The 25,501-nt window shown below is 41.5% G+C and overlaps 1 protein-coding gene across 2 annotated transcripts in view; it reads left to right on the top strand.

Moving 5' to 3' along the window:
* The first annotated feature begins 714 nt into the window (after positions 1–714).
* ABCC4 (ATP binding cassette subfamily C member 4) overlaps positions 715–25,501 on the top strand; it is a 148,911-nt gene continuing 124,124 nt past the window's right edge. Inside the window, exons 1-7 of one of the 2 annotated variants that reach the window (XM_032192288.1) lie at positions 715–808; positions 11,469–11,579; positions 13,842–13,962; positions 14,606–14,821; positions 18,584–18,673; positions 19,046–19,209; positions 22,643–22,768. In XM_032192288.1, coding sequence (XP_032048179.1) covers positions 735–808; positions 11,469–11,579; positions 13,842–13,962; positions 14,606–14,821; positions 18,584–18,673; positions 19,046–19,209; positions 22,643–22,768 — 902 coding nt within the window. In that variant the 5' untranslated portion in view covers positions 715–734. Of the gene's footprint in view, positions 809–11,468; positions 11,580–13,841; positions 13,963–14,605; positions 14,822–18,583; positions 18,674–19,045; positions 19,210–21,436; positions 21,475–22,642; positions 22,769–25,501 lie in introns of those variants that run through there. The other variant, XM_032192295.1, reaches the window with a different exon arrangement.

Below are 25,501 nucleotides of genomic sequence, written 5' to 3' on the forward strand. Positions count from 1 at the left end.
TGGTTGCAGTCCTAACACAGCCCCTTCCTTCAGGTCCCACAGCCCAGCTGGACAGATGATGCCGAGTCCTTTTTCCAAGAGAAGGACCGAAGCACAAGGGGTGAAAGGAAGCGTTCCTGGTGGCGTTTAGCCATTCAGCTGGCCTTGCTCCTAACTCACAGAGTGATTTTATGTCTCAAAACCACTGTGCCATGAAGACACTTCAGGCTCTTCACCAGCAAGGAGGTTGTGGGGTGCTGGGGGTCGGCCTCTTCTTACAGAACTAGTGACAGGACTGGAGGGAATGGCCTCAGGTTGTGGCAGGGGAGGTTCAGGTTGGCAATGAGGAGACATTTCTGCTCAGAAAGAGCAGCCAGGCACTGGGACGGGTTGCCCAGGGAGGCGGTGGAGTCACCGTCCCTGGGGGTGCTCGAGGAGAGGCTGGACGTGGTGCTTGGGGACATGGCTCAGGGGGTGACACCAGGTCTCAGGCTCGGGCTCTGCCGGGCTCCCAGCGCGGCTCCCGGCCCCGCGGGGTCCCGTGGGTGCCCGGCCTCGTGTCGGGGCGGTGTCGGCGGGGGAGCCGGGCCGGCAGGAGGCGTCGTGCGGCGGGAGGAGGGCCGAGGCGGCTGCCGGCCCTCCCGGAAACGGCGCCGGCCGGCGGCAGAGCGGCGGCTGCCGCGGGCTGCGTGCGGGGTGGGTGGGCAGGAGGCAGGGAGGCAGGGCCGGGGGGAGGCCGGCCGGCCGGCGGCACGATGGAAGCGGTGCCCCGCGAGGAGAAGCCCAACCCGCTGCGGGATGCCAACCTCTGCTCGCGGCTCTTCTTCTGGTGAGCGCCGCGGAGGGGTTGTGTTGTGTTTCGTTTTTTTTTTTTTTTTTTTTTTTTTTTTGTTTTTTTTTTTTTGGGGGGGGGGAGGAGGGGAAAGAGGGGATGGGGTCGGCGGTGCCGATGTGGGTGTTGGGGGGTTAAAGCAGCGAGAAACGGCGGCCCGGCTGCCGGGGAGTGTAAATAGGAAAGGACACGGGAGGGCGCCGGGCTGGGCTGCTGGGGGAGGCACACGGGGAGAGAGGGCTCCTGGAAAGCTCTGAAAGACGGGAGCAAAACCCTCGCCGAGCCCACGAGCAGGTGCAGGGAAGGTTTGGGGGATGGGAGAAGTCCCGGCTCATCCTTGGCTGAAATATTCCTAGCGCAGATATGTCCTCAAAGGGGGGGAGGGAAAAAAAAAAAAAAAGTGGTAACGTGCTTGTGTAGGAATGCCCGAGGTCGGAGTTGTGCCTTAACGCTTTCTTTCTGAGCACCAGGATGCCTGTGCTGGAAACCACCTTGCAAGGAAATCCCGGCCGAGAGGGGAGAGCCCGTGCTGGCCACCTCACGTTCCTGGGCTGCTTCGGGGCTCCTCGCTCGCCCTTGCTGGGATCTTGCGGTGTTGCCGCCGCTTCTGCCAAAACCAGCCCCGCTAGATGCAAAAAAGGAAGTGGGCTGTGTTCTGCTGCTGCTTCTGTCACCCTAGTTTTACATATATATTTTTTAATCGATCGCCACGCATTGCTCAGCACCGAGATAAGAATACTTTAAATGTCTCGCATCCGAGGCGAGCACCTGACGGGGTTCCCCTTACCCCAGCCACGGATGTGGGTTCGCAGAGTGCAAAGGGCAGGACGAGGTGGAACCCCTTGCACGTGCACGTGGGGTGAGAGGCCTGCTGAAAGTCCAGGGAGGCCACGCTTTGCAGTCTGTGACATGCCTCATTCATCAGGTGGTGGCATAAAACTGCTTTGCAAAAAGGGTTGGAAGAAGGGGAGAAGCTTTAGAAATTGCCCCGTGTGCTCTTTGTCAAGCCTTCAGAGCAGTCTAATTCACAGCAGTGGGTGCTCAAACAGTGCTTGAAGGAGGGCTGTCCGGGATGTAGCAGCAGCCACTGCCTTGTGGTTGCTCAGGTGTGCCTGCTCTGCTCTGCAGATCCCAGGCATTGGCTGCTTATTGGCAATAAGGACAGAAGGTAGGGCATTGCAGGTAGCTTGGCAAAGGTCCTCCTTTTTTTTTCTTCTTTTTTTTTCCCCCAAAAAAAGCTTCAAAAGTGCAGTTTTGCCATTGTAAGGAAGCACCCCCCATTTTGTTGCCAGCAGTGTAGAAGAAAAGCTAAAATTATTCAGCCTTGCAGGAACAGGATCAAACTCACAGGGGAAGAAAAGAAGTCATGTTTTCATTGAATTATAAAACTTAAGGTAATGAGTGTGTAGGCTGAAGACACATTCTTCTCCCATTGTTCAAAGCTTGTCTTCTTGCTTTTGGGGTTGTGACTTTGACAAGTATGAGCTTGATGAACATTAAATGCTCTAGTAGTACATTCATGGGAAAGAGGAGCATCTGAATTGTGTGTGAATATTGTTATTTTACAGGGCACCCCTTGTGTAATGCTAGTCTTGATGTTATGAGAATAAAAAAACATTTACGACGGAAGTATGAAGATGAGGGTAGTTGCAAAATGTTCTTGTTTTCCATCTCTCTCAGTGAATTATATATAATAGTATAGATTACTAAAACACAAAATGTTGTTTTGAATTTTGAACTTACTTGGATATTGAAGTTATTACTATATCTACTGACCTTCAGAGTCCCAGGTTCCCATGCTCACCAAACTTCTTGGAGCTCTGGCTGCTAGTTACGTAGTTAGCAGCACTCACATTTCTGATTTACTTCATCTACGTGATTTATTTTGTTGCTGGCTCAGCTTGCTGGTGAGAATTAGGTCTTCAAAGGATTGATAGAAGGATTTGTTTTCTTTCTCAGAGGGACCTAAAATCCAGGCAATTCAGTTCAGTGTTGTTCGTGTTTAGACAGCTATTCTGCTGTGGAAAGCGTTTTGAGATTGAAATGCTTTAGACTTCATACTTTATGAAGTTGAGACTAGCACTTTTCACATCTTTTTTTTTTTTCTTGCTGTGGGGGTTCAGGATTATGAAATTAATAACTGCGTACAGTAAGGGTATTTCTGTTTTATAACTATAATCCTGTCTTCGAGTTTGCATGTTCATTAGTAGCTAGTGTACTCGTATTTATGTGTATTATTTGCTCCCTTGAATTATCAGAGAAGTTCTAGCTGTACAGTAGTTGGATTTTTAGGCTGTCTTTTGTTCAGGCATTGAATCCGCTTCAATATTAAGGTATAAAACATGCTACAACAAGATTTTTGAAAGGCTGGATAAATTTTAGGCCATTAATAATGTGAAAGGGAGAGCAAGCTGGAACACCCCAAAAAGATAGTCCAGTGTTTTTGTTCAGAGAAGTAAAAGAAAGTAAAGTCCTGTTAAATTTCACATACTTATAATTTATTATATTTTTAACAATTACAGTTCAACGTATTAATAAGAGTAATTATCTGACACAGCCTAGCAGTGACACATCTGAAAACTTCTTCCATGGCTTCTGCACAGTTACAATTCCAAGGAGTAAGTAACTGTTTTAACACTTTTGGGTGTCTGACAGCATTGCTCTCGGCGTACTAAGGAAGGGCTTTAGGGAAAAGGACAAAACATCTAAGGCCTCTTCCCCAGTCTGAGTTGTAGTATAGTGGGAGAAGAAAAAAAAAACACATATCTTTGGTTTTAAGCACGGCCAGAGTGTGGTAGGCACAGACAGGGAGGTACCCAGCTTTGTGGTGATGGCTGCACAATGTGTAGCTGTTTGTCTGACCCAATACAGTCGTGCCGTGCACTCCTCTCATACCACTGTAAATAGCTACACGCTTCTCTTAACTTCTTCCTCTGAGAGTCAGGAGGGCCCCGGACTGCTTCAGGTGGGCCTCTGAGGAGGTGCCACCTCTATTTTAGTCCTGGGACTTGGCTCCCTTCAAATGCATATCCTGCCTTACTTTGAAATAAGTTAGAAAATGAATGTATTGCCTTTCTAGGAAGGTCCGGCAATGCTGCTGGTAAAAGAGGTGGGTGCACCTTCTGGTGTCAGTTGAATTGTGTTGCCTGTGAGGATTTTAAGTTCACTGCAGGTAACAAGTGAAAATAGCAAGCAGCATCAGGTGTTGTGATGTATGCGATAATCTGCCCTGATATCTGGTGAATTTCCACTCAGAATGCAACAGGTTAATAATTCCTAACAGTTTCCACTTCAAAAAGATCTGAGATAGCTATTCTTTAGTTCATTTATTGGTAGAAGATTTTTTTTATTATTATTATTTTTAGCAGGACTGTTGTGGTACTGTAGGGAACTCTAAACAAATACGTGAACATCTTCAGTACAGATGAACAGAGAATGCATTTTCAGTAGCCAGAGAGTGAAATCAAACACATTTATCTTTTTTTCCTCCCAGCTGAAAGAAGACTGAGGATCATACACACAACTTTTTATTTAAAAAAGCCTTGTTTGTTCACTTGTTAGATATTAAATTACCTGTAGTCACATTTGAATCAGTTTTATGAACTACTGCATCCATTTATAAGTTTTGCTTGTTTTATTGCAAGATAACTGAATTATAAAGAAGAAAATCCTGCTTGACAATCATAGTTTATGTATAGATTATGTCAACTATGGCAAGTGTGTACACAATATAGGAATGTTGGCATTTGCTATCTGCAGTAAGTATCTGTGTTTAGATACACAATTAGATGAACAATTTAAGTATAACAAAGCGCTGAAGCTATTTGCCTTTGAAATGACCTAGGTAAAGCTTGCTGTACCATTTCTGAGAAAAAGTCCCTGCTGTAATCCCTGCAAAACAACAAAATTAAGAGCGCATTGTACTGTTGTGTGGCCTTTTTTTTTTTTTCCCCAAAATGATTTTTTTGCTCAGTTCTAGAAAATTCTTCAACGCCGTAAGAGTGAAGGAGACAAGCAACTCAAAAAGCGTAATCTTTTTTTTTTTTGTATCCGTGTCATCCAACCACTTGTAAGATCAGTGTGAATCATAAGTGATTTTATTTCTCCCTCTTACCACTACTTGTAAAAAAGGAAGCTAATATAAAAATTGCTGCCATTAGGTTTCATCATTTGATTCATCATCAGGTTTCATTATTTGCATTTTTCTTTCAGAAACTGAAATCAGAGACCATTATGCTCAACTGTAGACCTCCTGAGTAACTTTGGTTTCAGGGTTTGATGGATTGTGTTGGTTTTTATTGGTGGTGGTGTTTGCTTTTTGTTCTGTTAAGCACGTACGTACATGCGTATATATAACAGAGCAATGATGGTTTTCAGTTGTATTTTTAAAATGGTTAAGAAATTGCCCATTCCAACTAAATTGCTTCGATAGTTGGTTAATCTGAGGTTAAAAACTTGTTTGGATGACCAACTATTTTCTGCTAAGTTGATGAACTCCCTTTGTTTGCTCTGTGTAACTACTTAGGCCCTGCTTCAATAAGTAGCTTGTACTTAAATTTATCATTACAAGGCATAATCCTGAGACCATTTTATCAATTTTTTGGTACATCTGATGTTCTCCCTTGCACGTGGATGCCAGATTTTGAACCAATATTTTAATAATTTGAATTCGTAGGAGTGCCATAGTTAAAGGTAATGCTGCCCTCCATTCCCTCTTCCCAGGCTCTTCAGAAAACAGCAGCCACAGCAAGGCAGTGCGTCCTGTTTTTTTTTTCTCTTCTTTTTTTCATGTCCCTCACTCTGTTTGTACTTCTTGCCATATGGACTTTCAGGAAGTATGTTACAGTAATCAGATATTTTGTACCTGGCAGTGGAGATGAACAACATGAAAATAGCCTGCAATAAGTGCAATCAAATGCTGTCAGCATCGGTAAGTGGATGTGCAGCAGCTTGGCTGCTTACACTGTGCTGTGAAAAAGCAACCACGCAGAAGACAACATGAAGCTGAATAGCAAAGGTTAATACAGCCTGGCATTGTAAAGGATTTTTTGGGATCAACACGACTTTGAATTAATTTCATTGTTTTTCTATTTTTTTCTATTGCAAGCAGTAAGAAAACCTACTGTTTAAGCTGTAGTAAACAGGGGAGGGAAGTTGTGGCTAAGGCAGTGGTTGAAAAGCACCTGAAGAAATACCGGAATTTATTCTTGTGTCTATTTCAATGTAGATGTCTACCTTGGTAAGGGGAAGTGGGAAAAGGCAGTTTATTGAAGAGAATGGGTGAGCATGTGAAACAGTGATAGCGTAGGAAAAGAAATCCCATGGTGTGGTGACATCTGTGATTTCCTGCAAAATAAGACTGTGTGTGTCCTTCTGTCTGTACATCCCACCCCAACAGTGCTCCTCTGGGCTATGAGCAAGCACGTAGGCCTGCTGGAGTCACCTCATGAAGTTGGGTAGTGATCAGTACAGAAAGGCACCTGAGGTAAGCTGTGGAGGATAAGTAACGTGCATTTGTAATCAAAAGGTCCCATGAGGAAACGCCATTTTTTTTTTAACCAAAGAAAAAGGATCCAAAATGTGTTGTTAAATAGAGAGAAATGTGTGTTCCTGTGGAGCTTAGCTGCTGAAGCAGTGCTTCCAAGCTGCTCAAGAAGGTGAAATCCTGGTGCCGTGGAAGAATTTGGGTAAACAAAGACTCTCCTGTGCAACTCTTGAAAAGTAACTGGACGTTGAGTATAAACAGATGATGCTTGTAATGTAATGCACAAATAGGCTTAAGAGGAATGGGGAAAATGCAGTTTGTAAACCACCTCCTTAAGGAATTAGCTGGTGAGAGTACACAGGATGTGGCTTTTACTGGGCATTGTAAAATTACCCAGAAGTTCAACTTCATTTTTTTTTCCTTTTATTTGTAATTTCAGTCCGAATTGCTTCATCAGAAAAATAGTCTACTTGGTCCTTTTTCTAACTGTTCCAGTGATGAAGGAAAGGCTTTTGTGAAGCTGGTGAGAGCCAAACCTTAGGCTCGCGCAGCTGAGGGTGCCATAATGTCACAGCGAGTGACTTAGGTGCAACTGTGGGGAGACGGCAAGAGGGGTGTAGGAGCTGAGGGTGCCCCTGTCCTGGCAGTCCCCTCACTGTACCCCCATCAGTACCCCAATTGGGGTGTCAGTAGTGGTGTTCATTGGCAGTGAGGGGATGCAGCCCTGGCTGGTCTGAGAGGGGGCTGAAGACAAGGCTGTGGGTAGGTTGGGCCTGGCTGGTAGGTCAGGCGCTGTGGTTAGTTTAGTCTACCTGCCAGTAGTGTATATCTTCCTTGGCTGAAAGGGCATGCTTTTGGGACGCTAGCAAACCTAATTTAGAAGCATTTAGGAAGTTTATTTCATGTATCAGGCAGAGTAGCGTGACTATTGCATAACGAGCCTGCCATTGGGACAGCAGGGCCTGATGCTCTGCCGTGCTGTGGTGGTGAGGAAGCTCGATACCTCCCCGCAGAGTCTCACTTCTCTTACTCTGGTAAGAAAACTATTTCTATGAGAAAACTATTTCTTAGCCTTTTTTCTGCAGACCCTGTGGAGTCTTTCCCAAGTACTGGTGTAGTTGTTCCAATTACAGCTGGTAAAAAAAATTGCGCTTTCCTGAACAACCACGTAAACTGTGGCTGGTTGACGGCGTTGTAATGTTACAGGGCGTGTAGTGTCAGGGCCCAGGAGCAGGAGGATGCAGGAAGCGAATGTTTATGTTACGGTCTTTGTCGGTTCCGAAATGGACGGCTTTATATTTTTATCGGTGCCCAAGGTACTGCTGTAGAGGAGGAAGGCTTTTTGGGGTCAGAGCAGTGAGTTACTGCTTTGCAGTTGGCTGTCTCTTGGGTTTGCACCAGGTTGCCAAGTGGGTTTTATTTTCCTTTTTTTTTCAATCTGTGTGCCTGGTGACATCAGCATCCTGGCAGTCACAGGGCCTAACTCTGGGCTTCTTTCCAGGCTGGTGTCTTTGATCAGCTAATCGTCTTGATAGAACAGAGGCATTCCCTGCAGAACAAAAGGTACTCAGGATTCTTCCAAGTGTTCCCGTTTGCACGCGTAGTTTATGCTAGCAAAAATTCGGGCTGTGCTCTTTGAAAGGCATCGTGTGGACGCCGCGTTTCAAAAGAGTGGCTAGAAGGAGGTGCTGCTTGGCTGATATATCAGAACCAAATAATTATTCCAAATATTTAGCAAACAGGAAAGTACCCATTGAAACTGAAGATGATGACTAAACACACCTATTTTTGTTCAAGTTGAATAAGCTGAATAGGGAAATGTGAGGCTAAGGTGCAAATTCTTCCTACCAACCACATGGCATCTTTCTTCAGGCCAGACATGAGTAGTGAGCCCGTTTTATGGGCTTGGGATGAAGGGAGTAGTTTGCATCGCTGTCTATATATTCCCTCCCTTTTTCTAAGTTGTCTTAATATTTGTGGGTTTGTTTTTTTATTATTATTATTTTTTTATTAAAGAATAATGTAGCTTGTGTACTTCCTGTATTCATGACAGATTCTACTTTTCTGCAGGCCTTTCCCTCTCTTTGAAGAGATCAATGTTAGATGATATCTTTTTGGGCAGAACAGATACACCACTATAGTGAGCGGTCTTCCCTTTATGGCTACATCGGACTGTTAAGGTTGCAGGGATATTCTTTCTGTTGGCAACTGCCTTCTATTTCCAACTTCCTTTAACAGCCCTCTTACAGCACTCCTTAATTTAACTGAGCCTTCGGGCAAGGAAAGAGCCCATTTCGTTTTCCTGTTAGGAATGTGTGACTTGAGTAACCACGGGCTGTGTGAAAAAAATGGGCTCAGTGCTCTCGGCATAGGGAATTGCACGTGGTGCAATCTGCCCTCGTGTGTTACTTCCCGATGGAAATTCTTCCTTTAATGACTGCATATGAATGTTGAGTCTCCTGTCTGAAAGTAGGCCTTCCAGCTTGAAGTTAGGACACATCAGTGAGAAACTTGAGCTGTGTTTGCTATACCAAAAATATGGGGTGGGTAAATAGAAGACCTCATTCTTGGGGTGAAAGCTCTTCAAGCACTAAACATAATTTGAAAAGAAAAAATGTTTTAACTGTCTTCCAAAGATCTTCAAGTATAGTCTACAGTAACACAACAAACCTTTTTAGCAAGACCTCATAAAGATCAATACTTTGTGGGAGAGAGCAAGCAAGTGTAATCAAAGGTATGTGTCACAGATGTATAGGGAATTTACATTGCTCAAAAACTATTTATAAACGACTCTGGTAGATATTCCAGTACATAACTTTATTTGCATATTAGAAGAAGGAAGTGTACGTAGCTGTTGCTTACTTGATCAGATGAAGAGTGATGGTTGCTTTAGGTTTCTGCAAGATGTTGAGTATTTTTCCAATCCGTATGAAGGGAGTCAGACTAGTGAAAGTAATACCATCATCCCTCTGTTAATTATGAGGCTTTGGGGAAGTAAAGTTTTAGTTGAGGTTGGTGTAAGAATCAAAGCAAGACCACAAAGCACAAGACTATGACTTACCCTGCTGCATCCGTCCAACATCTAAAGTAATGTTTAAGTGTGTCAGTGTTGGCTGCGTGCTTGGTGCTCCGCTGGACAGAAACTCTTTTAGAGATGTTTAATTAATTAATTTACTTATTTTAGTATGCTTTTTTTTTCCCTAATCTCACCATAACTTGTGGGCTTCCGAGTCTTTGCCATGTTGTCCAAAAAATTAAATGAGTCACAAAATGAATTACCATGGGTTTCTGCACAGTCTGGGTTGGTTTCCGTAGCCTTTTTAGATGTTAAAATTGATGTTACAGGGCAACATATGATTGTTTTCAGGATTATAGTTTTGACTAATGGAAAGATGTAAGAAGCCCTGAATCTGTGGTACTTCTGAGTGGAACTAAGAGTCTTAAAAAATTGAGATTTTGGCAGTTTTTACCCTCCACTGTTATCTCCATCTGCTACTTAATTTGGAAATTAAGTCTCATAGGACATACATTATTTAATTAATGTGAACCATGTAGAGTTGGGGCAGAGGAGAGATTTGCTGCAAACCAAATGTGCTCAGAGGAGGTACAGGTACCGTCAGTAAGTGTTTTGGAGAGTTTAAGGCCAAAGGATGAGCTAGGATGAGCTCTGGCAATCCTGTAGCCTTGAGACTGTTTTGTTTCATCAGTCACTTCTCAGTTGGGGTCTCAGTCTTTCTGTGCTCTTTCTGTGTTTTCCTGCAAGTGCAGCCTCATCATGGGTCTGATGCTAAAGGAGCTGGGGAAGGTTACATGCTCCCTAACCTATTCTGCCAGAAAGCAGCCCTCTGGCTTGTTCAGGGAGTACGCTGGAGCTGGTACTGATGCTGCAAGAGGAGGAACACTTGGTATCAGCCACAGGAGCGGGCTGAAATCTGCACAGGTTTCCCGTGGCTGTTCTTTAGAGAAGTTGTGGTGGTGATTTGGGCCCTGATGCTGTGCTGGCCATACAGTCCAAGCAGCAAACTTGCCTGACAAGAACCTTCTATTCCTCATCGTACATTTAACATGCGCTGAGGACTTAGCAGCTCTCACATGATACAGATCTTCAGTACTCCTTCCAAGAGTTCAAAAAGGGCTGTTAAGCATCAAAGATGGTACTTCAGGGATAGATTTAATCCTTGGATGAGTCACACAAATGCTGTGCGCTGACATGCTCAGTAGCGAAGGAGAAATATTATTGATCCCATCTGTCTCGTAGTTGTGCCATGGGGCCTGTGAGAAAGGTTGTTGTGACACTTCCGCCTTGGAAGAAACTCTCTGGCCCCCTCTTCTAGCATTCATCCTTCCTCACCACCCTGTCGGACACTAAACAACAAACTTCTCATAAGCCAGCATACAACATTAAGTTGGAGCATGCCCGAGCAAGAAATGCAAAGCTAGTTGATGAGTATTCGTAACCACTGTTGTGGTTGGGAATAAATAAATGCCCTCGTTGTAAACCATCACAGCCTTGAATTCTCACATGCACGCCTTCCAGAAAGTAATACACTTCATGCCGTGCGCCAGGTGCTCTTCTAAAAACCGTGTTGGTGAAGTAGGGAAATAATGAGGCATCAGAAACTGAACTTTGACAGGCAATCAACACCAGACATATACCTTGTCACGAGTGCAAGAAATGTTTTTTCCCAAAACAGGTCCATCCCTGACCTCTTGGTTCTGTTTGTGTTTGCCAACCTGGCAAATAGTTCAAGGGAACAAGCACGAGAGCTAAAATTCACACTTTTCCAGGAAACTTAATATCACATATTCAGAAATACAAGCTAAGTGTCAAACTGCAGTTCTTCTAGCTTCCCTGTTCCCTCTCAGGCATGAATGTTTCATAGATGTCACTCGCTTTTTCTCCTTCTTATGGGTGATGTTGTTGCTTTTGTTGTTTCTGTCATGCATCTCCTGGATGCCTGGGAGTAAAGTGCTGTGGGGTCTGAACAACTTTAGGACCTTGCTTGGGGATGACTTTTTAGGGTTTGTGAAGACAAATGAGGTAAAATGTGAGGATGTTGAGGGATGCTCAAGAAGAGAAGGGAAGAAAGGGGTAAAAGAATGAAATTAACATGTAAAGAAATTGCTGTTGTGGTCTGCTGATCAGTTTGTTAATAATCTGCATTTAAACAGGTGGTTGAATCCCTTATTTATTATTGGCCACAAACGGAAACTTGAAGAAGATGATATGTATAAAGTGCTGCCAGAAGATTCCTCAGAGAAGCTGGGAGAGGAGTTGCAGTGGTAAGGAGAGTCATTGTTCTATTTCATTGTATTTCAGGTGGGGAAGGTGCGGTTTTATTCGTGTTATAAAATTTGAAGAGGCTGTTGTAAAGTTTAACAAGGTCTACTGTTAAAAATGCTGGAGAGTTAGGAGTAGCATTTAGAGGTGATACCATGGAAGTGTTTTAATTTCTTTACATACATAACGAAGGGACATTAGAATATTCCTATTATTATCATTTGTAATTTGTCTGGGCACTTTGCAGATGCTTGACAAAGAAGATTTTTTATCAACTGTTACTGCTCTAATCCTAAATAAATGAATCCAAGCCTTCTGGTCTATGGAAGAATAGCTATGAAAACTTTAAAAAACGCTCTTCATAAAAGTGAGGAAAAATATTCTCGTTGTTTTGGAGAACAAACTGAACTGAGAACTGTGTACGCTTTCTATATGTGTACGTAAACATATGTCTGTTGAAGATACACTACTTTTTGACAGAGTGGATAAAATGCCTTGGACGTCATGTACATCTAAAAGCATGCTTCTAGGGGGTGTTTTTATTTTATAATAAAATACCATTTTTATTTTATAATAAAATACCCTTTCCTAGACTGCTTACCGGTTCATGTCATCATGGACCCAAAAGGCTCTCTTTCTTTTCTACTAACAGTGAAATATCTCCCAAGAATAGTAAATTACGTAAATTATCTTGAACCTTGCCTCTTGAGAGAGGTTTTTGGTCATCAAACAATCTTTTGTTAAATACTATTAGAAGAAGAGATCTCTTGTAGTGAAGAGGGTGGCCTTTATATTAATAAAAACGTGGCCTTGCCCTTGTGCTGAAGGATGTAGAACAAATCAACTTTCCTAATGGTTTGGTTGAGACAAGAAAATGCTCCTAAGGAGTAAAGAGAGTCCAGAAACTAAAGGTTATGACCAGTTCCAACATCACCCTGCTGTGGCTGAAGAAAGAGGGAAGGTGACCAACTCGTAGGAATGCTGCTTTTAACATCTTTCTAGCAGGAGATCTTTGCCAAACTCCAAGGAAGTGTCGTGAAGCGGTTCAGGGAGTTCACTGTAGAGGAAGGCGAACACTTTCCAGTGATTCTTACAGTAAAAGCACACACTTTCCATGAGGCAGGAAGCGGTAGAAAACACAGCATGCCGAAAATATTTTGTTCTTTTTTATTCCTTAGTGCGCTTGGCCAAGAAGCAAAGAATATAATTTCATAAATAGCCACTGAAGGAAGCAGCCTTTTTTCTTTGGCCAGCAAACAGAACCTACGCAGATTCAGTTCTGATTGTGAAGGATTTAGACAATAGCTCTAATCCTTCTAACAAAAAAAGAGAGTAAAAATGAATCAGTTATGTTTCCTTATCTGTACTGCATGCTTCAAACTTGTGTGTGGGGTTGCAAAATAAGAAGTTTGGCTTTCATGCCTTAGACTTATTTCAGCCCTCAAGCTAGCGAGGTCAGAGAGCCTGGCAGAAAATACTTAGCCTCCAGGAACAAGGGGGGACGTCTTGTCTGACAGTCTTGTCTGACAACAGCGTGCTTTAAGAAGGCTGCTTAGGTTCTGGTTCTTCTTGTTCATATGTAACCGAGCAGTCGTGCTTGTTATTCCTGTCTTTGATTTTAATGTGAACAGATTGTGTCCTGCTTGTGGGTAGGCACACGGTAACACAAAGGCCTCTGCCACTCCGCTGTTGTAATCCTCGCTTTCAGAGAGCCGTGGGGAGTGTGAAGTGAGGGAGCTGCTGCAGATGGCTCCTCTTGCTCTGGTGCCTCATCTGCTCAGCCTCCTGGAAGCACGTGGTGGAGACGAGGAAGGGTCAGACACGAGAAAGGGTTGTGCACCACAACCATTCCGGCTTATAGAGCTTATAGCAAGAACCTATGGTACTCCGTGCTGCCCCTGTTCAGCCCTTAGTCTGGAGATCATACGATGACAGGCTCTTAATGAAGGTGACTGGCTGCTTGAGCTGAGAGGAGAACAAAGAAAGAAAGGGTTCATCGGCTGCAAATACGTCAAAGGCAGTAGTAGTCAACAGTGGCAAATTGTTTGCAATGATAGGAGAACAAATAGGCCTGTTATACTAAGTGCAATGTGTTTATGTGGACGAGGAAACATGACTACCTGTTATCTTGTTAATTTCTTAAGGAATGTGGAGTATAAAGGTGATCATGGCAGTCTTGCTGCAAGTCTGAAACTGTTTTATTCCAGGTAATTGCCTTACGGTTTTACTTCTGTCCTCCAGCATGTTTGCCTTTTATTTGTCAGGTACTGGGATAAAGAGGTGCAAAAAGCAAAAAAGAGAGGAAAAACACCCCATTTAACAAAAGCGATAATTCTTTGTTACTGGAAATCGTATTTAGTTTTTGGAATTTTCACAATGATTGAGGTAAGTGGTGTAAAATGCGACACAACACATTTCTCTCGAGATTGTGTGATTCATAGCAGTGATTTCACACTGGGCTGTTCAGAGAACCCGTAGCGCTTGTACTCTCTCTCAAAAATACTCTCTTTTCTAAGAGCTGCAGCTCTTTGAAACTGAAAAAGTGAGTTGTAGCTGCAGGATTACGGACTTGGAACAGAGAACCGATTTCAGCGCAATACTTCTGAGACATGACAAGCCATCTGACCTGCTTTGTAATGCTTGGCTGGATTTTATGTTGAGTGGGATGATGTCCTGTAGAAGAAGTTGTTCTTTTTTTGCTGTGCGTAAGTGGTTGTAAAGGACGCACTACGTCATCTTTAAAAACGCTACTGTGGTATATACTCATGTAACTTTAATAGCATCAAAGTTTTTATTGGTAATCGAGAGAGTTCATTTTAAAGATTCATCCAAATTTTTATGTGGAACGTTTTTGTTTTGGATATCATGTTCATAAAAATTGGCCTGATGTTTCAGAGCTTAAAAAAGACCAAATAATACGGGGTGTGACTTGCAGCAGGAACTTGACTCTTATTTGCCCAGGCACCAGGTTGGGTAGCATGTTACGATACGAAATTGCTTATACTTTTTTCCTTTCTTTCTCTTTTAGGAAACCCTCAAAATAGTTCAACCGATACTTTTGGGAAAAATTATTAATTATTTTGAAAACTACGATGAGGTAGCTTTGAAATTTGCGTATTGCTACGCAGGTGCTCTGTCTGTGTGCACACTTATTCTGGCTATAATGCACCACCTATACTTCTATCATGTACAGCGGGCTGGCATGAAGCTGAGGGTAGCTATGTGTCATATGATTTATCGGAAGGTAAGCAAACGTTTGGCGTTTGATTGCTATTTCGTTTGAGATGGAAGGCTAAAAATATGTTTGTTGTATTCATTCCTGCAATTCCACTGAAATTACTCAATGTATACATTGATCTTAAATGAACCCGTGTGCTTTTTTTGCTCCTTCTTCATCAATACCGTGTCTGAATGACCACTTCAGTCCTCGTAGTGAAGGTGGTAAGTTATCCTGGCCCTAAAGCCTGGGAGGAGCTGCTGATTTTCACCTGCTGGAGCAGCAGGAGGTGGCCAGCCTAGGGCAGAAGGACCAGGAGGTGCTGGATCCTGCCTGTCACCTGCTGAGCCCTCAAGTGTGTTCCCCAGGAAAGACTTTGTGCTTGGCTGTCACCATCTGCTTTGGCACGCTTAGTTGCCAGGGAATTGCTTCGCTGTTTGATCTTCTCCCCCTTGCGATCAGTGGTGTGATTCATTTACATTCTGCAGTGCTGCCGAGTTTAGGACAGGGGGATTTCTCCCTCTCTGGGTGCTTGGGATCAGTTCGGTGAGCTGCAGGACTGCTGCTGCCCCCTCCAGGCTGCAGGGGATGCTTCTTCACAGGCACCCAAACCGCTGAGGCTGTCTCCACTTGTAAGCAAGCAGTCCCTGCTGGGGATGCTGGAAGGGAACAACGTGTCCCGTCTTCCAGCTTCAGTGCTACTGGGATAGTGACCTGCCAGTGCTTGCCGCAGCACAGAAGTTTAAGTAAAGTATCACAGAATCACAGAATTTTCTAGGTTGGAAGAGACCTCAAGATCATCAAGTCCAACCTCTGACCTAACGCTAGCAGTCCCCACTAAACCATATCCCTAAGCTCTACATCTAAACGTCTTTTGAAGACTTCCAGGGATGGTGACTCCACCACTTCCCTGGGCAGCCTGTTCCAGTGCCTCACAACCCTTTCAGTGAAGAAGTTCTTCCTAACATCTAACCTAAAACTCCCCTGGCTCAACTTAAGCCCATTCCCCCTCGTCCTGTCACCAGGCACGTGGGAGAACAGGCCAACCCCCACCTCGCTACAGCCTCCTTTGAGGTACCTAAAAAGAGCGATAAGGTCACCCCTGAGCCTCCTCTTCTCCAGGCTGAACAAGCCCAGCTCCCTCAGCCGCTCCTCGTAGGACTTGTTCTCCAGGCCCCTCACCAGCTTCGTCGCCCTTCTCTGCACCCGCTCAAGCATCTCCATGTCCTTCTTGTAGCGAGGGGCAAGGAGTGTAAACCTTATTTAGAATGTAAATTATCAGGAGTGTAAACCTTATTTAGAATGTAAAAAAAAAATCATGTTATTTTAGCCACTGAACATAGGTGCCGTCCACCTAAGACTGCTGCTGCAGGTCACGTCAAGTTTCTGAGCAAAGCAGTAAAATGGGGAGGGTAAAAACGGCCCCACTGGAAGCAGCGATTGTTTTTCATGCACATACTTATTCTCCTCCCTCTTCTGCTACCTTGGAAATTATCCTCTGGGAACTCAGCTCTAAGATGGCACACTGCTTTCTTGTACATAAACATATCTCTAAGGTATTAATTTACTAAACTGATTATCGCAGCACGGTTTGAAATTCATGCAATCTGTACATAGCGGCCTTGGTTGTTGCAGTGTTGGTATTAGCTGAGAAGCCCAGAAGCTTGGAAAAGAAGTGTTCGTAACGTGCACCCTTATTTCGAGGGATGTGATTAAATGGAAAATTAATCTCCCCTCATCTCATAAATGTTTACTCCTGAGGGTGAAGGCTGAGGTCGGGCAGAACACTGATAAACCTTACTAATAACACTGATAAACCTTACTAATAACACTGATAAACCTTACTAATCAGCTGTCTTCATTATCTGAGGTTTAGAGATAGGTCATACGTTGTCTTTATCCTCCTAGATGCTTCTGAAAAAATCTGGATGCTAATTTACCAGCACTTCTGTGGTGACCATTAATTGCTGTAGTAAATGGAACATCGGATTTGTGAGGATGAGTGGGTTGGATGAGAGGGTACCCTTGATACAGAACCTAAGATGCTGGTCATTCTTAACTTTAAGCCCTTTTTTGGTTCCTAGAAAGTTAAAAATCTTACCTTGTTTGCAAACAGCCCGTATTCAAACTCTGAGATATTTTGTCATCACTAAGAAACAGTGGTGATGCACATGGGAAGAGATGCAAATGGGATCTGTTGCATGGCTCAATTCTGTTTTAAAACCAAAGGCTGTGTATGGAAGGCTGCTGACTTTTTTGAAGAGTGAAATTGTGCAAGTTCTTCCAGGTTCAGAATAAACACTAAAGTAGTTTAAGCCGCGAGGTAGTTGAGATAGGAAGCAACCAGAAGGGTGTCAGGAGTGTTTTGACTGAATAGTTACAGTATTCTTTTGCGTGTTCACTTTTTCCCCTATTCCTGTGCTTTTGAATTAACAACGTGGGGCAGGGAGAGATTGAAACACTAAGATGAGAGCACAGAAAACAAAGAATAGTTAAAACATTGAAATTGGGCCTGCACAGTTTCATCTGAAAGAAAGAATAGAGTTTAAACTAAGACATAAAGAGTACAAACATCTCTCATTAGTCCATATAATTAAAGCCTGTTGTGTTTGAGGAAGGTTGCTTGCTGGGAAAGACATCCGTATGTCGAATTTATGGGCAGAAAATGAAGCAGATCTTTGTGCTGAAACCAGAAAATTGGCAAACATAAAAGAAAACGTAAATTCAATTTACAGCTGCTTTTTAAAAAGGTATTAGCTTTAATTAATCTTCAGTTGTCTTCCTTACGTTCAGCGTGCGTTCGAAAGTGTCATGATCAAAGCCTTATTTTAAGCCATGAGTAGTGGAAAGACAAGGTAGAAGTGTGCCATGAAAAAAAGCGAAATGTTTTTGAGGCGTGAACTATTCCTGGTCCAGGAAGATGCGAAGCACATTTTGTTTGGTATTTCACTGTGCTGCAAAAGTGTGTTTTCTTAGTGGCAGGTATGGAAGGAAGCAGGCAGCGATCTGCATCTTTGAGCTATCTCAGTTTGGATCTCTGCAGAAACGCCCTGACTGCATGCTTATAGATAAGATGTTTGGGGGGATATTGTTAAATCATATGCTATTTTGTACTGATTAACCTACTTATCAGCCTGTGAAACTATTTAATATTTACTTATTATTGTGGCCTTTCATAACACATGCTTAATTTAATAAAATCCAGAAATCATAGGATTTTACAAGAGCTATGAACAAGGGAAATGCTTATACTTTGTGAAGGGACATTAACTGATTTACAAAAACAGAAGACAGCTTGCGGTGTTATTAAGGAGTGGCCAGGAATTCCACTTAAAACAGAATTATTTGACTGGCCAAACGTTGTCCCAATTTCAGTTTGGTCTTCAGGTTGAGTTTTCTGTTCTCATTTTGTGCTGTGGTTCATAATGTGGGTGCGAGAGCAATGTAAACGAAAAGTTACAAGCTTTTTTTTTCAGTTTTAACAACTTGCTATGTTGGTATTTTCCCACTTTTAATCACTTCAGAGAAAGTGAAGATGGTGTTTTTTATGACATTTGAGTTCTTGAAGTCCTTGTCTAGGCTTTTCTTACGTGCTCTTCTTCAGGACTTTATTCAGAATGTGAACCAAACCAACACATGATCTAAGGTTTTTCGATGGTGCCCAGATGCTCTCAGGCAAAACCTTTTTGCCCCAGAGTTGTATTTGGGTACTGAGTCTTCTAAGTATCAGTGTGCTGTGCTGTATACATGAGCTGTGACAATTTAGGACTGTTTTGATTTTTTTTTTAGGCACTGCGTCTCAGTAACGTAGCTATGGCAAAAACGACCACTGGCCAAATAGTAAATCTTCTGTCAAATGACGTGAACAAATTTGATCAGGTAAGAATTTTTACAGATCTTTCCAAGGGGCTGGAACTGAAGAAGTTGTGGGTGGGGTTTGAGCTTTTGTCTACAGCTGATGATAGGTGTTTCTTATAAACATTTCTTGTTGTTGTTTCTCAAATATCGTAGGAAAAGAAACACTCACTTAAAACATTCCTTTTTGCCTATTTAATCCTTTCCTGCTGTTTTCCTGAGCTTAAAGAAATTTGGTGCATGTAGATACAAGAAGGTCAATGTGGTAATTTGTCTTCTGAGTGAATGCCTTAGTACCTGCTGCAGACAAAGGTGCTTTCTCAGCTTCATGTTACTAGGATTTAACGTTTCAGCTAAGACCGAAAGCTGATTTTTGCTTCTTATGTGTTTGCCTAGGTAACAATTTTCTTGCACTTCCTGTGGGCTGGACCAATTCAAGCTGTAGCAGTAACTGTGCTTCTCTGGATGGAAATAGGCCCCTCGTGTCTCGCAGGAATGGCAGTTCTGATTATTCTTCTTCCTGTACAAACCTGCATCGGGAGGCTTTTTTCTTCCCTAAGGTAAGGTTGCTTGTGTTGGATTGTAGGTATTTTCTGGCCTGGGTTTGAAATTGTGCCTGCTGGATTGGCTGAGGACTAGATGAAGTTATCGTACAGCTCTGAGATCAGCTCCCATTTGGTGAGGTCTTGTCCTTTGCCTTTTATTTTTGTCAATGTTTTTCATAGTTACTAATGTGAAATTTCTGAACCCCTGTGTAGGGATTTGAAGTGGACTTTACTCCAGAGATGCTGAAAATACCTGGCACTTCTTACACATCCATTGTGTTCTAGAACTGGGCTCTTTCTGTAGCTACCTTGTAGCTTTTTAGCGTCTACCTTGCAGATTTTTGGCATAGAATTGCATAACTCCTTGAATTTTGCCTTCCTGCACTGATGCTTAAGGAGCGGTTACTACAAAGGCAACATGTCAGTCCTGCCTTAAGTTTGACTTACTGAGATACAGGAGTTGCAGCAGAAAACTCTGAAAGTTTTGTGTTTAACAATCTTGCTCTCTCCTCCAAGAAAAAGATGCAGAGAGGAAAAAGGGGAAGGAACTGAGAGAAAGGAAGAACAGAATTATGGCAATGTTTTCGATGCCAGCTGTGAGGTTTCTAGCTATAAGGTTTGAGACTGTGGATGTATAAAATGAGCCTGCAGTAGTTTTCCGTTGTCAGGCAAATTTAATTTATTTTTCTGTAACTTCCTCTTAAAAAATGACTTAACTCAGGTTGGAATATTGAATTATCTTCAATGTTCTGGCTTCCTAAATTTCCTTCTCTTGTATAATTAATCATGTTCTAGTTGCATCCTGACTTTTCTAAAGTCAGGATAAAGTATTTCTACATGGAAATATTTTTTATGTTCCTTTACCAGGTACTCGTATGCTTTGTAGTTTTATGCATCTTTGTTGCTTTTCTGTTCAGGGTGAGTCGGTTTCTTCTAGCTTTTCAGATCAGTAAAACTTCTTAGTGAGTTACTGTAAGGTGGTTTTTGTTTATTTGTTTGTTTTCAAGTTGTATTTTAAGACAGGTTTTCCAGAAGTATTGAGACTGGCATTGTCATTGCATGGCTAGGTATGAAGAGAGAACTGAGAATTACAAAATTAGACCAACTCACAGATTTCCCTCTGTTTGTAATCACTTCAATTATTATGCTCACATGCTATTTCTCAAATAATGAGTCATTTGGTGTTCTCCATCAAATTCTTATTTCTGATAAAACCTGTTAGTAGGACACTTTCAATATATTCTTACATATGCATTTTCACTGTATATGTGCTGTGCATGCATATGTATAAAGCTACTTCACTTTTTTGTGTTTTGTTTTAATTTTAATGTCAACAGTTTAAATACTTTGCACCTAAATAGTGCCTTATCAGTGGTGTTCAAAGTGCTCTTCCAAAGTGGTAAGCGTTATTATCCCCATTTTACAGATGGGAAACTGAGGCACAAAGAGATTAAGGGACTTGTCCAGGGTCAAACAACAAGTGGCAAAAATCTCTTCTATAAGGTATGTATTCCAAAAGTTAGCCAGTGGCATTGTAACGTTCTTTGGGATGTTTCCCATTTATTTACAGCCACTTTATTGGATGCAGAGCAAGGGAAATAATTTGTTAACTTGATACGCATTTGCTTGCATATGTGTGCACAGATCTCCGTATCTTTCTGAAACACGAATGCCCAGTGAGCAGAAGGAGTTAATGGAAAAACTGAAGTGGATTCCAGCTTTGTAATGATTTGTATGTTCACATGACAATTGCTGGGAATCTGCATGGATTTAAGGAAATCATTCTATGAAGAAGTGATTTAAGGATTAAAGCTTTTGCTAAAATCCAGGCACACTCAGCATGGCAGCTAATCTGTGCTGTTACTCAGCAATGCACTTGTGACCTGGTATTATAAACCCATGTCCACACCAGTTTATGATACAGATGCTTCTCCCATTAGCTGTAGGAGTTTGTAGAAATAGATTCAGTGTCCTGCAGAATGGTAGACTCTGTATGATACGGTATTCCTTATACCTCCACAAGTACTAGATGTTGTACAAAATGCACATGACATGCTATATTATTTGAGAAATAGTACGAGTATTGGATTGAAGACCCTTTTTTTTTAATATATTCAGAAGAACTCAGCTCTTAAAGTGCTTTGCCATGCAATTGTAATGTTGTCATTTAAAGCTTTTTAATTTTTTTTTAAGGAAAAATATGTGGAACAGTCATGTCAAACATGATCAGAAGAGGAGAAAAAGAACTTAGAAAAGATGCTCTAGTTCCATGCCAGTAAGGTTGGTTAGGGTAACCGATCTTCCTCAGTCGTAGCAAGACACCTTGATTACATTAGGACTAATTCCCATTATTTCATATCAGTTTTCTTATGCAAATATTTCTTAACATTTTATTTAGCCATCCCAACGTTTATAGATCAGTGGTGCTGAGAAGTTAGAACTTCAGGGGATTGCTTATCATTTTAAACTTTCTTCTGATGTGCTTTGATTGTGGCTATTTTTTCCAGAGCACCAGAAAAACCTTATGGGTATCAAATTAAACTGTCAAAACCAAGCAAGCCATTCTAAAGAGTTTTTTAACTTTTTCTTTTTTAATATGGTTGCCAAGTTTCATTAGATACAAATAATTTAATAGAAAAAAATGAGTTTTATTGAAAAAAAGATTGTTACAGCTCATTATGTGCTAAGTATGTTTATCTACGTGAATGAATTCAGAATTGTAATATGGTTTATTAGCATGGTTTATGCATTTATTACATGCCTTCTAACTTTCAATGCTTTTTCCTAATTAATACTGTGACTTTGTTATTTAATTATATTATAGTTTATCAGTGCAAACATAATGTGAGGTTAGAATAGATATATTGAATTCAGCATTAATTACAATTAACACTTAAATACTATTTCTTAACAAATCTACATAGGTTTTTGTTTCTTCTAAATTATAGCTCATGCTCTAAGTAGTCTTTACTTTAATTAACCTTAAAAAGACACAAGCCAAGGCCTATTTCTTTAACTAAATCAAGATGGCCTTTTGAGAATGCTTGAAATTTGAAAATGACAATATTTTAAAAAATAATATTTTTTCAATTTTTAATTTAGTTCTAAATTTAGTATTTGGCAGTTTTATTATTGTGTCTTTTAGTACAAAAATACGTTGTTTAAGGAAGACCACATGTTGCTGCACACTGACATAGTATTCTGAATATGAATCAACTGACAGTTCCCTGAGGATAAAGAATGCCAGGAATACTGATAGACATACTAAATCTGTCTGCTGTGTGTCATCTGCAAGATACTGTTTTAGGAAGCTTCTTTAATGGAATTGTGGTTATGTGAACCCTCTAGAAGTAAGAGCAAAAACTTAATTAAATGAGCATATTATGTGATTATAACTAGTTTCTCTTCTTTTGAGAATCTGAGAATTTTTGCTTTCTGCTATTTACAGAAGCAAGACAGCTGCATTTACAGATGTCAGGATTAGAACCATGAATGAAGTCATAAGTGGCATGAAGATAATAAAGATGTATGCTTGGGAAAAATCATTTGCGGAACTTGTGAGTGGTTTGAGAAGGTAATCCTGGAAAAATAAGGCTTGGTATATGATCTATATCTGTTTACATTTTGACATGCCAATAAACGCTGTGGAGAGAAGTTTCCTTGAACTTTTTTGGCTTTTTAAACTTTTTTTTGGCTTTTTAAACTTTCTATAGCAAGAGTGAAGGAATGAAAATACGTCCTAAGGGATAGAAGAAAAGGAAACTTCCCTTCCTAAGGGAAGACAAAAAAATCCTTTGATAGTTATAAAAGGTGTTTTTTAATGTTTCCTTTTACATTTGTGTTTAAGAACAACAACTGATAAATAAGATAGTTGTAGTTGAAGATCCTCACAGTCCTCTAAACAAATGGAAAGGAACCGATAAGCAGACTTCTCTCTTCTGAGAAATACGTGGAATCTGACTTTATGTCCTACATGAATAGCATCCTCAGATACTACTCCACTTTCTGCATTTTGAAGTGTTGCTCAAACCATCTGGAAAGGGTGGAGGGCAGAATGAAAGCAGCTCAGAAATTCTCGAGTTGTTCAGCTGGCAAGGCCAACTGGCTCTGGAGTCATTTCATTCTAGAGGTCTGTCATAATCTGGATCAAAGCTACTCATAAACTTGTTTTTCAACACTACTTATTCTTTTACTTGACAGGAGTTCAGGTGTGCATTTCCCATCACTTAGTTTTCATGTTAAGTCTGTCTCCGACATACGAGCTGCTATTCTGCCTTAGATTCTCTTATTTCATTTATTTATTATTAATTTATTTGGGGTTCAGTTTTTTAATTTGATTTTTTTTTTCCTTTACATACATGTGCAGGTTTGCAGACTTGTTAACGTTCCCTGAGACGTTTCCTCCCACGCACAGAATGCTCTTTCTTCTTCTTCAGTATATCTAGGATCCCGTGCTGAGAGAATACTCTTGATTGCTTGAAGGCTTCCCTGTCTTGCATGGAGCCGGAGAGTGTATTTGTTTATTGAAAGCTACCTCAGTGGGAGTATTCACCTTATGAAATTCAATGTCTCATTAGGATTAGAGATTTCCTATTTAATGACGGAGAGAAATGAGCTCTACCAAAGCACATCTTGAGCCGTCTTTTGTTTCTTTCAGTGGCACACTGTTAGAAGTCTTAAATTCATCCACATGATTATTGCTCAGTACTTCCACAGTGGCCCTTGCTAGTTGTTAAGATGACATCTGAACTCCTCTGCTGTTGTTTTTTTCCTGAGGCTGTCCGTATTGGTTTCCTTTGATACAACTCGGTGCCGTAAGACAGCGTAGTATATCATATACGGCCTATGGGTGGGCTGTAATTATCTGATGCTTACAGAGAATAGCAGAAAGGACTGGGTGATTATCCACAGATAGCGAGAGGATTATTAAGGACTATTAGAGAGTGGGAAAAGAGTTTCTTCCAGGATTGTAGAAGTAATTGAATTAGACCCAATCCAAATAGTTTACGTACAAATGTTCTTTCACCGTACTCTGGAAGAGATCAGAGATTGTGAGCCCTTAAGCTGAAAAAAATGCCTTTGAAATCCTTTGAAACTCTGTCAATTCAGCCAATTTGGCAAGTACAGTGTGAAAGTTGCTTAACTAGTTTTCTAGTAGTACATCGTGCATCCTTCTCTCCCTAAGTGAGAACCGACTGTACTTCAAGTGGTATAAGCATCATTTGACTTCCTAATCTTTGTATGTAGTTCCAAGTGGAAGGTCATCAAAGTGATTAAGATTTTCAAGAATTGCCAGAATATTTGAGAAAATAGGAGATATATAAAATAAAATTCTGTGTCACTTCAGGTAAAATTAGACTGAATGGGGAAGGAGCAAATTGTTATGGCTCTCTTGATATAAAGGAAACCTTTTATTTTAATAAGAAGCTAAACCTGAAGGCAGCCACATTGTAGATAGTGCAGTAACATTTTGAGGATTGGACTTGAGTCATACAGAAGGGGAAACTGGAGTTTAACTGAAGTGAAAATAGAAAACATATGCATCAGCAGCTTTATTGGTTGTTGCAGGGGTCTTTATGTCTGTCCCGTACATCAGGGACTAGGTAGCTGAGGAAATGGTGGGCAGCACAGCTGGCCTCGCAGACCTGTGTTTTCTGAATTACAAACCAGAACTCCCAGAGCAGTGGAAGCCAGGCACGGGGTCCAAATCAGGAAGGATTTAGGCAGAGATCAAAGGAAATACTGCAAATCCTGTGATCCAGCTTGAGGAACAGCCACTGAGAAGTGGTAAATGCTTGGGCCACAGGTGAACTCCTCATGTTCTGGAAGTTGTCATGTTCTTCTGGTTGCAGAGTGTGCATTGATGTTAGCAAGAGTTTGTGACTGAACTCTATTGGATTTTTATGTTGAAAGGATAAGGAACTGCTGGATGCTTGGCTACTGTACAGAAGTTTTTTTCCTCTTTGCTCTTGTACACCATCTAGAAAGAGTCGAAAGGTTGGAATTGGAATTAAAATGCTAGTTTGACCAAAACAGGAAAAGAGAGTATTTGGATTTTATGTCCCTAAAGAATACTTTTTTTTCAAGGAGCTAACAAAATATTAAATATTTTAAATGTTTGTTTTCCTCATTCCTAAGCCTTTTAAATGATCATTTATTATTTGCCATATGCTGTGCTTACTTCACAGTTACTTTTGAGTACAGTTCTTCACGTGCGAGTTGGGGTGGTGCAAGGGGAAGAAAGGGCATAAAAGTGTAATCTTGAGAGTGGGGTCTCCCTCATCCTATCGGTGAGGGCATCTGTGAT

This window comes from Aythya fuligula, chromosome 1, assembly GCF_009819795.1.
Source record: "Aythya fuligula isolate bAytFul2 chromosome 1, bAytFul2.pri, whole genome shotgun sequence".
Taxonomy (NCBI): Eukaryota; Metazoa; Chordata; class Aves; order Anseriformes; family Anatidae; genus Aythya; species Aythya fuligula.